A 12,503-nucleotide genomic window follows, 5' to 3' on the forward strand; every position below is an offset into this window, starting at 1 on the left:
AAGAGGTTATCTGCTCTGTTATCAAGCTGTTTTAAAAATGTTTATTGAATATTCTCCTTTTTAGTGCCTTTCTAAACATATTAGTTCCAAAATTATACAGTGGATTAAGATAATTTTTTTATAATACACTGTCAATTCTTACTACTATGAGCTGCAGCCCATTATAATTGATTTTTTTTTTAAATGGCAGGCAATATCAAGTCTGTATTTAAATAAAGTACTTGGAGATCATTCCAGACATTACTTGCTTTAAATAACAAAAAAGGAAGACACAAAAAAGATTTCAAGTGTAAACTGTACCCATTTTTTCCACTGCACAATAACATAATAATTTATATTTGTACTTTTTAAAATATTGGAAGTATTTTAAGATGTAGATTATGTGAAAATCTATTTTAGGGTATCTATTTGATAAAAACATTTGAACTGTCATCAGTTAATCTCTCAAGAAACCATGTGATTATGCAATATTGCACTTCATTAAGCAGCACGCATTTAACATATGCATTGCTGTATTTCATCTATATGCAGAGAAGTACTCATATGCGCACATTAGGGTGGCCTAACCACAGCATCTAACTTGACTCTTAAGTTTACAGTAATCAACTTAAACTCCCTTTATAGTTAACAGAAAGAACAGGTATCCCTAAAGGAAAACTTATCTCATCCTAAAAATGGGCACATAATAGGTCATACAGACTGTGTTCTGGAAAGGTCTGTTTCTCTGCACTGACCATTAAAAGAACATCAGGATGATTTTTAAACACTTAGAAGTTAGGCAAGATGACTCCCACCCTTATAAACATTTTAGTTTCTAGTAAAATACATAGAACTTTTGGATTCACAACTGAAAACCAAATAAACTCCTCTATATTATTTCTAATTGTATGTAGACAGGAAAAAAAATAGTTTAAGGCTTCCAGAGATTATTTCAAGATCTGACGACTGACTTTCCCTAGATCAGCCTTCAATCAAGTTAAGGAAAGTCTGTTGCTTTCCTTTGCTATCCCATTGATATGACTACATATGAAGACATTTTTCAAAAGTAGCCAGTAAAGTTTCCTAATCTACTAATGAAACCAGGTTACTTAATCAGCTTTTCAGATGACAGACAGCTTCCCAACTGAGAAATACCTTACTTTTCCTAGACCACATTAATTTTCCTAAATACCTTGCCTTTGCAACAGAAAGGATCGTGTACAGCACTGTTTAAAGGTTTACAACAGATAAAAAATTAAAGCAGCTGACATATTTGTGTGTTGCACAAAGACAATGATTTAAAATGTCATTCAGTTGTTCTCAATGATGAATTTCAAATAGCTGCATAAGCAAAGTAGTTTAAATTAGACACATGCTATTGTTAAGATAGGTCATCTCTCGATGTTGTCCATCTTCACTCTATCCTCGTGCACAACCCCCCCTGCCAATGAAGTGCTTTGTTATTTTACAAACTCATCCCTTTGCAAGTATGCTAGCTGCAACTGCTACATTTAAAATTGCAATCAGCTATTTAATTCACTAATTTTGAATATTTTTTCTGACAGAAGCCACCTTTCCAAATTTCAAAGTAATGGAAATCAGAAATCTGTGACTAGTGACTATCTGCAACAAGCTGTATAGCAAGAATAAAAAAAAAAATTAGTAACCAGAACATGTGACCTACGACACAATGCGTTTTCACAAATGTCAAAGTTACTTTTGCAAGAAGTATTGCAAACCCTATTTTTAAGCCTAAATTCACGTTTAGCAGGTTGCGACCGATAATCTGTCTTTAGAAAAAAAAAACAAAAAAACCAAAAAAACCTCAACATTTTTGTTTTACAAAATCTTTTGCTACTTCTCTTCATGTACTGGAAACTGTTCAGTGTGTGCAGGCTATCACCATGAAAAGCCACCAATCAATTAACCCAGTATCCCATAGCCTTTCAAAAATATTAAATAGAGGGCAGGTGGTACAGCAGGTCTTCTAACTAACTGCTGCCTCTAAGAAACATACTGTCATTGAATCTTCCTGAAAGTATAAAGCAATTAAAAACTTTATTGTTCTGTTCTGCTAAAACAATAAGAGAGTTCTCTATACTGAAACTATTTATCTGCATTGCCAACTGTGAGGTAACCAAGAATAGTCTATATTGCAGTCAAAAGGAAAGAGGGAGACATGCAGACATTCCTCCTCTAGCTTTACACTGGCTAGGTTAGGTTGATCAGTCAGTACCAATGCAGATACAGAAGCTTGGAGTTTAGCATGGGCTGCCACTTGAACATTTACCCAATCTGACAGATGAATTCTGCATCTTTCACTGAGGTATCTGCTAATGCAGCTGCACAAATACTTCTGCACATTAAATATATTTAAAGCTAGCTTAGTTGTGCCTAGCAGAATTGCCATCAATGTAATGCCAATATACTCTAACCATGGAACTCAAGTACTAAACTAATGTATTACTCCTTTTACATTAAAATTCTGTTAAAACACAAATGTATGGACTAGTTTCCTGTTTGGAATTTTTTTCTGAGTATCTACACTACCAACATAAAAAAGCTACTAGTGGGTTACTGCACCGAAACAAAACATCTACCCCTAGAAAAAATGGTCAAAAAAATTTCCAGTCAATCATCACTTCTATAAGCTTCTTTTGGCCGCTTTGCCAGCCAAGTCTCTAGTACAATCCAATACCTCTTAATATACAGGCATGAAACAGGGAAAAGCATCTGTCACCAAAACACAAAACTGTTCTAGAATTAATTCTTGACATATCACATTGGTTTCTTTAAATTTAAAATATGGGGGTGTACTGGTTTTGACTGGGATAGAGTTAATTTTCTTCACAGTAGCTAGTATGGGGCTATGTTTTGGATTTGTGATGAAAACAGTGTTGATAACACCGGGACATTTTAGCTATTGCTGAACAGTGCTTACACAGCGTCAAGGCCTTCCTTATTTTGCTTTGCTTGCGCGCGCAGCTTTTGCTTTCCCTGTTAAACTGTCTTCATCTCAACCCATGAGTTTTCTCACCTTTACCCTTCCGATTCTCCCCCTCATCCCACTGTGAGGGGGGTTGAGCGAGTGGCTGCGTGGTGCTTAGTTGCTGGTCGAGGTTAAACCACAACAGGGGGGCAACCAAATATTTCAACAATTTAGGATGAATCATTTCTGGTCTTGACATACTGAATTAGTAAATAGTTGTATGTTTTTAAGTATTATTTTCAGTATCCCAGAGGCCCAATGTCGAAACACAATAATGAACCAGATTTCTTCTGAAACCTCTTTTCACTCGCCTAGGTTACAGTGATCACAAGAATTGTTTCATTAATACTTCCGTATACCACTCCTTGCACCAACACCCCCTCCAAAAAAAAACCTGTAATGCCCAGAATAAGTTATGTTAACATATTTATAGAGATGTTAACTCTCTAATACAAAGTTCAGTTTAGACCGTGCTCCCTGGTACTGCAGTCTTCTGCATTGTCACTAACCCCTCAAACTGGACAGGACTAAACTACTTCATCCCATCTGCCCAGGAACCGCACAAACATTTAAGCAAGCCCTATTCAATATTAGGAAGCAGTGATTTCACAAGGATTTCTACAAAGCCACCTATTCTGTGGAGAAACCTCCAATAAAAACGAGGTCTCTCTCATGCCACAGAAAAAAACAGTAAATAAAAGTTGTAGGAAGTGGCAGAAAACCAGTTCCACCATTTATTTCCTTCGTATAACTATTAAATGACGGTTCAACTATCTATTAATGGATAAGTAATTATATTTTCCATTGTATTCTCTCTTTCAAACTACACAAAAACATAGACATTTTTTGAAGTGATTCATTAAAAACCCTAGAATTTAGACTCCACTGTTTGACAATGCATTCAAAACAAAAGGTAACACTTTTTATACAGGTTTCCAATTTCCCAGAATTTATTTGTGAAGGCTTAGTCCTGCATACAAGGTCATTCTTCTCCAGGCTTTCCCAACTTTGTGTACGTTTTTAGAAGTGCCACATGAATTTTAAACTTTGAGTTGTCTATTCTTCCTCTTACCCCAACAAACTACCAGAATTTCTTAAGAATTTTCCCTCTAAAGTATATTGTCTGCTACCAAAAACTCAAAAGAATATCGGTCCCTTAGCCAATACAAAAATCACACATGCTCAGGTAAAGAAATGCTAAAGCATGCAGTTAACTGTTCACAGTTTATTAAATAAAACTTAGCTTTTGGCATATGATCTTTTGATTTTAATACTATTCTATGTGATCTTACAGCTCAGAAATGTCATGCCAATATACACACTAAATTTAGTTTTGACCTAGCACAACTTGTCCTCTTACAGTGAAAAATTACTTGCTTCTGACAATGGACAAAAATCACCTGTCCATCTCCACAGAAGACCTTACATTTAAAATCCCATATATAATTATGGGATTTGATAATCTACATGAAGATATTTAAAGTGTGAAGCATGCTTCCTGCCAATGTTGCAAAGTAATTATCTTGTGGTTTCCTGTATGTCTCATAAGTTCTAATGTATAGAAACTGCAATATTTCCTCTCTGCCATACTTTCCTTTCAGTCATTTAAGAAAGCTAGTAAGAAAATATAGGCCAATGTGCTGCTAACACGCAGGATACTAGCTCTGTTTCCATCTTATCCAGCTGCAAATGGGCAATTGGATCTCAAATGTTTGAGCCAGATTAGGACAAGGCTGAAAATACTGATTTAGGCTCAATTCATAAAAAAAAAGGCAGGTCAGAAAGAAAGAATCAGGAAAAGACCCTAATATCTATTTGCACGGCCATGCATCTCGATTCTTTTAGATTTCTGTATTTGGTTTTGCCTCTGAATTGATGACCAAATTAAAGCAGTGATTAGGAGTGCATTTAAATACCACTGTAAGAATGGAATGTTGCAGTCTATTTTCCTACATAATCCATGCCGATATATTAATTCACAACTTTGTCACCTAGAGTTGCAATTACTGTAGTATTATTTAAGTTGGTTACACCCAAGATTTATTTGAAAGATGAAGCAAATACAGGGCATTGTCATCAGTAAACTTAAGAGTGTATTATGGTTATACTATCTGAAAATTGTTTTTCCATTAATTATATTAACCTCCCTCTCATTCTCAAAATGGGAGTTGAAGGTGTTGGCTTGCACCTCTGATTTCTTAAGTAGCAGTTGCTTCTCTCTCTCTCTCCTTCCCTCTGCCGCGATTAAACTAGAAATCCTGACTTCATCCACCCAAATAAAAAAAAAAGGCTGCTTAGCAACATAGCTATAATATCATTAAAGGTGTCACCACCTGGTAGGTTAGAAAACCACCTTTTGGATTATCTGCTGACAGATAAGAGTCAATAGAGAAATAATTGGTCTGGAGGCAAGCTACTGCCAGTCGGTTATTTCATAATGCAAGTCAACTCCTCCATCTAAGTTATTACTCATTAAAAGGAAAATTCTGGATATCATTTATACTTCAGGCTACGTGGAAAAGGTATTACTGTCCTTATTGTAAAGGCAGCACACACTTCAGTAATTATCAAGCACAGACAAGCTTTAAGCATATCCAGAACTGTCAGTAAAAACTAACCAGAGTTCAAGGGGTTTACGTGACATCACTAGCTAGTGCTAACACCAAAAAAGGTCACAATAAGAATCTCTATGGAAGAAGAGGCATTTCCACAGAGGAATCAATTTTGAATATTCAAGTGCTATATTAAGTCTAACTTAGCACTTTATCTGGTTATTAGCTGTTTAGGAGCAAAGCAGTTGCACAAATTCATTTTCTGACTCACATCTCCATAACCTACTTTCTTCCAGGTCCTTATTACATTGCTTCATCACCTCTCACATCTTTAAAAGGCAACTTTCCTCCCCAAAGAGTAAGTCTGGATTGGTCTCTGAAAACCAGCTAATTACTACACAAGCATCAATGTCCGATACTGCTTTCTCCAGTACATCACAGCTGCTTCTTTTTATGATTTGATATTGCTTGTTTCCTAAATACTCTGCTTTTGTTTCCTTCAGTTTCAGAGGGGAGTTCAGCTTTTCACAGAACTTGAAAACATAGTACCACCTCAGCTCCTACAACTGTCTACACATTTTATTTTCACATAAACTTCATTATAAGTATCTTGAAGTTCTTCTAAAAATATGAATTCATGCATGCATCTTTGCAATAAATGATTGTATACAGTATTGTACTATTCAGCTAAGGAAGCATCAGACTAAACATATCAAAAGCAAAACGTGCACAGTAAATTGCACACTTCTCCCAACATTTAAATACTTCCTGGTACAAAAATCTCTTCCTGATTGCCCAGCTGGGCAAAACCTAATTAGTTTAGAACCATTACAGATGAGCACTAACTTTTTGTTCACATACATAAGATGCTTTCCATAAATAGTCCGGTATTAATATTTAAAAGCCATTGATATCAGCATATCCAAAGAGCATGTATAGCGTATACATTACCTGACAATGGCACTAGCATACACAATCCTTTTTCCAAATATTAAATCATAGAATCATAGAATGGTTGAGGTTGGAAGGGACCTCTGGAGGTCATCTGGTCCAACACCCCTGCTCAAACAGGGCCACCTAGAACCAGTTGCCCAGGACCACGTCCAGTCAACTTTTGAATATCTCCAAGGAGGGAGAGTCCACAACCTCCTTGGGCAACCTGTGCCAGTGCTCAGTCACCCTCACAGTAAAAAAGTGTTTCCTGATGTTCTGTGTGTCCTGATCTCTAGGGAACAGCTTCATGCAGCTCTAATCAATTATTAAATGTGCTTACTCTTGGTTTTTACAAGTGAGTTTAAAACCAGTATTTCACAGTAGTTTTGGAACTATATTTTACATCAAACAACACAATAAACTTGTCACCAAATTGCAAAAACTTCAAAGTTTCTTCCCTTGTTAAAATTTATCAAAATCCATTCCTTTGGATTCAGCGGGGACTAAGTAAACATTCATGCCCAGATTCTCTGTTTACCTTACAAAGCTTCCATGTACATAGTGTGAAAATCTACATACATACATACATATATCAGTTATATACAGGAAAAAAGTAAGCGTGTCAGAACGTCTTGCCATTGCTAATTCACTTCAAGTACAAGGAAAAAGTAAGATGTCAGGGTTACAGGGCTATCCAAACAAAGGAGACAATGTTTTGTAAATATTATGTCTACGGCTGCCCTTGGTGTGTTATCAGGAGAGCTAATAAAACTGGCTAGCAGGCAGAGCTCAGCCTCTCCGAGATACTGCCTGCAAGAGCCTTCGAATCTTACGTCTCTGTCTCTTGTCTTGGGCCTTCCCTGACAACTAGCTTGGAGAGATCTTCCCCACTGGGAATACTGGGTGAAGATGTCTGGTCCCCAAGCCCCTGCAGGTGCATCTGCAGAGGATGCTGTGGAAGCTCTGCAGTGGTGTATGGAGTGGATACAACAGCTTGAGTCACGGTACTCACAGGAACTGGGATCGTTACTGGGTGAGATAAGGGAAAAGACTCAAGCCTTGATAGAGCAGCTCTGTCGTCGTGTAGAGGCTCTAGAAAGGACAGGCTCTACTTCACCTCCTTCAGTCACCCTCACAGTAAAAAAGTGTTTCCTGATGTTCAGACAGAACCTCCTGCGTTTCGCTTTGTGCCCGTTGCTTCTTGTCCTGTCACTGGGCACCACTGAAAAGAGCCTGGCTCCGTCTTCTTTGCACCCTCCCTTCAGGTATTTACAGACATTGATGAGATCCCCCCCCCCCTCCCCCCGAACCTTCTCTTCTCTTGGCTAAACAGTCCCAGCTCTCTCAGCGTTTCCTCATAAGAGAGATGCTCCAGACCCTTCATCATCTTCGTGGCCCTTCTCTGGACTCTCTCCAGTATGTCCAGGCCTCTCTTGTACTGGGGAGCCCAGAACTGGACACAGGGCTCCAGGTGTGGCCTCACCAGCGCTGAATAAAGTGGAAGGATCACCTCCCTCGACGTGTTGGCAATACTTTGTCTACTGCAGCCCAGGATACTATTAGCCTTGTTTGCAGCAAGGGCACATTGCTGGCTCATGTTCAACTTGGTGTCCACCAGGACCCCCAGGTCCTTTTCTGCCAAGCTGCTTTCAAGCTGGGCAGCCCCCAGCATGTGTACTGGTGCATGGGGTTATCCCTCCCCAGGTGCAGGACTTGGCACTTCCCCTTGTTGAACTGCATGAGATTCCTGTCAGCCCAATTCTCCAGCTTGTCGAGGTCCCTCTAGATGGCAGCATGACCCCCTGGTGTATCAGCCACTCCTCCCAGTTTGGTGTCATCAGCAAACTGGCTGGGGGTACACTCTGCCCCATCATCCAGATCATTAATGAAGATGTTGAACAGGACTGGATCCAGTATTGACCCCTGGGGTACACCGCTAGTCACTGGCTTCCAACTAGACTGCTACTGATCACCATCCTCTGGGCCCAGCCATTCAGCCAGTTTTCAGTCCACCTCACTGTCTGCTCATCCTGCCCATACATTAACAGCTTATCTATGAGGATCTTATGGGACACAGGGTCAAAGGCCTTCCTGAAGTCCAGGTAGACAATATCCACTGCTCTCCCTTCATCTACCAAGCCAGGCATTTCATTATAGAAGGTTATCAGGTTGGTCAAGCAAGACTTCCCCTTAGTGAAGCCATGCTGACTACTCCTGGTGATTTTCTTGTCCTTCATATGCCTGGAAATGGTTTCCAGGATTAGTTATTCCATCACCTTCCCAGGGATCGAGGTGAGGCTTACCAGCCTGTAGTTCCCTGGGTCCTCCTTCTTGCCCTTCTCGAAGACAGGAGTGACATTTGCCTTCTTCCGGTCTTCGGGCACTTCTCCCAACCGCCATGATCAATCAAAGATAATCGAGAGTGGCCTAGCAATGACATCTGCCAGCTCCCTCAGCAGTCGTGGGTGCATCCCATCAGGGCCCATGGACTTACATATGTCGGGTTTGCTTAAGTATTCCCTGACCTGATCCTCTCCCACCAAGGGTACATCTTCCTTGCTCCAGACTTTCCTTCTGGTCTCTTGGGCCTGGGATTCCTGAAGGCTGGTCTTCCTAGTAAAGACTAAGGCAAAGGCGGTGATAAATATATATTTATTTATTCTGCAAATCAACAATACAGAGATTTCTATGAATTGAAGAATGATGTAAGCTATTTGGAACAGATGATAGAATTATTTTAAAAAACAGTAAAGGATACACCGCAAAGGCCAAGACAAGCAGACACCACACTACACTGATATTCATTTCTTGTGAGGGCTTCATGATACTGCAATAGGCTTCAGTCACCACATACACAACTGTAGCTGCAACAGTGAAATCCACCAGCCACTGATATTCAGGAAAATAATGCAATGCTGAAAAATACAAGTTTGCAAATCTTAAAAGTACAATGATATTTTTAAGGCAATTACCGACATATACAAAAAGGGATGACAATTAAAAATTATTTTCAAATAATTGAGGTCTAGATCCAATCTAGATCCAGATTATCCAAGTTAAGAGCCACTTATTTTTTCATTCAGCAACCTCTCCTTTTAACCTGAACTTCACTCTTCACCTCTGTTGCTTGATACTAGATTACCACTCAATAATTTATAAGGTTACAAGATTTTACTATTTTATCATCTCAGCTTTTATGCATTAACCTGCTAACTTAAAAAATCATGGCTAATTTAGATCTCAGAATCAAGATAAAAAATGGTTATCCACTGAAGTCTAGCTACAATGCTAGGTAAGAGTTTTGATTCTCTGTTTAAGATTAAAAGCTCATTGACAGTCATTTAATGTACTATATATAATTGCTTCCTCTTTTTCTTTAAAAAAACCAAACTTAAAACATTGATGGTTTGTTCTTCAAGATTTTGATAACACCTCTTGTATAGCAATAACTCATTGTGTAAACGCCATCCTAAACATTCTGGGGAACGTACTGTGTTCCATGCAGGTTGGGTGATTTAAAAAGAGAGAGTTTTTCTTTTTCCCATAGATGCTAGGAACTGCAAAGAACAATTCTTGACAATGAAGTGCAGTCTGCCCCTCTGTATTGGGTTTGCGTGGCAAGGTTTTGGTAGTGGGGGGGCTATAGGGGTGGCTTCTGTGAGAAGATGCCAGAAGCTTCCCCCATGTCCGACAGAGCCAATGCCAGCTGGCTCCAAGATGGACCCACCGCTGGCCACAGCTGAGCCAATCAGCGACGGTGGTAGCGCCTCTGTGATAACATATTTAAGAAGGGGAAAAAACTGCCGCGCAACAGCAGCCGGAAGAGAGGAGTGAGAATATGTGAGAGAAATAACTATGCAGACACCAAGGTCAGTGAAGAAGCAGGGGGAGGAGGTGCTCCAGGCGCCGGAGCAGAGATTCCCCTGCAGCCCGTGGTGAAGACCATGATGACACAGGTTGTCCCCCTGCAGCCCATGGAGGTCCACGGTGGAGCAGATATCCACCTGCAGCCCGTGGAAGACCCCACACCGGAGCAGGTGGATGCTCCCGAAGGAGGCTGTAACCCCGTGGAGAGCCCACGCTGGAGCAGTCTCCTGGCAGGACCTGTGACCCCGTGGAGAGAGGAGCCCACGCTGGAGAAGGTTTGCTGGCAGGACCTGTGAACCCGTGGAGAGAGGAGCCCACGCTGGAGAAGGTTTGCTGGCAGGACTTGTGACCCCGTGGGGGACCCACGCTGGAGCAGTTCGTGAAGAACTGCAGCCCATGGGAAAGACCCATGTTGGAGAAGTTCATGGAGGACTGTCTCCTGTGGGAGGGACCCCACGCTGGAGCAAGGGAAGAGTGTGAGGAGGAAGGAGCAGCAGAGACAACGTGTGATGAACTGACCGCAATCCCCATTCCCCGTCCCCCTGCGCCGCTTGGAGGGGGGAGGAGGTAGAAAAATCGGGAGTGAAGTTGAGCCTGGGAGGAAGGGAGGGGTGGGGGTAAGGTGTTTTAAAATTTGGTTTTATTTCTCATTACCCTACTCTGATTTGATTGGTAATAAATTAAATTAATTTCCCCCAAGTTGAGTCTGGTTTTGCCCGTGACGGTAATTGCTGAGTGATCTCCCTGTCCTTATCTCGACCCACGAGCCTTTCATTATATTTTTTCTCTCCCCTGTCCAGCTGAGGAGGGGGAGTGATAGAGTGGCTTGGTGGGCACCTGGTGGCTAGCCAAGGTCAACCCACCACACCCTCTCAAACACCTTCCTACATCAATGAGGTTAAAAAGTCACAGAATATTACTGAACATTTGACTACAAGGTATATGATGTCAAAAACATGAAATTGGTTGAACTCAGGTATTTCAATGAAAGTCTGATATTTATTTTGAAATAACTATTTGGTTAGATTTAACATATATTTGCATATATAACTTTTTAAAGATACTTAAACCCTACACTGTATCAGTATCTATAAACTGATGCTTGTTTTATTCTCGGGGAGACCCATTAATGCTATTACTTGAAGCAAATAACACTAATTGAAAATTGTGAATGCTTTGCTTACATGCCAGTTTTTAAAAGCTGTGCATTTCTGTTACAGGTCTTTTCAGCACTGTCCTGGATAATTTAAGCTGCAACATCTCCTGCTCAGCACTATGCTTGCTTGCTTGCTTGCTTGCTTGCTTGCTTTCTATATTTATGCATACAATGCATGCATATAAAAATGTGGCTAGGAGGAAAATACGTATCACATGTATACATATCCATATATGACTTTTATGTAACAGAAAAACTGGTTATGTTTAAGGAGTCAAAAATTAGCATTTATAAAAAAGCCTATTAACTTTCAAAACAAATGCTGTGTATTTCTGCAGTGTTACTTTTGGTTTCTAAATATTTTACTTCAAAATTTCAGATGTGTGGGTGAAAGAACTAGGTTTCAATGCTACAGTACATTTCCTATTTTAGAAGAGCAGAAAGTGTGTTTCAACATCTGCCAGTTATTTTCTTGTACAAAGCTATTTTTATGTCTGTTTCAAATACACTGAGTGATGTGATCCTTTTGGTGTTGTCTCATATTGCTAGGGATGCCTAATGCAGCAATAGATGTGCTTTATGCTGGATTTTACCTGCTCATCCTTTTTTCTAATACTGCTATTAAGATGTCAGCCATGGAACAACAAAAGAGATTTAGCCCTAATTTTTGCTTTCTCACTTTCTTTCTTTATAATCAGTTGTACTGTTATTCTTTCATTAACTATTGAAAAAAGATATTCCAGTATTTATTGCAAATAAACACTCGATAGAAAACAACATCAGGATATATTTGATATAATATGTTGTTGTTTGCATCCACTTATTCTTACCTATAGTGTCCCTTTCAGTCACAGACTTTGTTTCCAGATGAAGATCAATGTCTTTTGGAATGGTTAGGGGCTTGTTTTCAATATGACCATTATATTTTCTGTAAAAAAAAAAAAGTAAATAAATAAAATACACACAGATATAACAAAACTAACTTGTTTGTTATATAACAGCATTTCAAATTTAAGTAGTATGCAGA

At 39.6% G+C, this 12,503-nt stretch overlaps 1 protein-coding gene across 7 annotated transcripts in view; it reads right to left on the reverse strand.

The window, feature by feature from the left end:
* The window catches only part of LOC104011642 (transmembrane protein 161B), a 70,065-nt gene that overhangs the window by 8,616 nt on the left and 48,946 nt on the right, over nucleotides 1-12,503 (reverse strand). For all 7 annotated transcript variants that reach the window (XM_087760479.1, XM_087760475.1, XM_087760478.1 and 4 more), the window contains 2 exons: nucleotides 12,307-12,404; nucleotides 9,212-9,368 (listed from right to left, as the gene is read on the reverse strand). In XM_087760479.1, the coding sequence (XP_087616605.1) occupies nucleotides 9,212-9,368; nucleotides 12,307-12,404 (255 nt within the window). The remainder of the gene's footprint in view (nucleotides 1-9,211; nucleotides 9,369-12,306; nucleotides 12,405-12,503) is intronic.

The sequence above is a fragment of the Nipponia nippon genome, unplaced genomic scaffold, assembly GCF_047370975.1.
Source record: "Nipponia nippon isolate SJK-2023a ecotype South Korea unplaced genomic scaffold, ASM4737097v1 scaffold_22, whole genome shotgun sequence".
NCBI lineage: Eukaryota > Metazoa > Chordata > Aves > Pelecaniformes > Threskiornithidae > Nipponia > Nipponia nippon.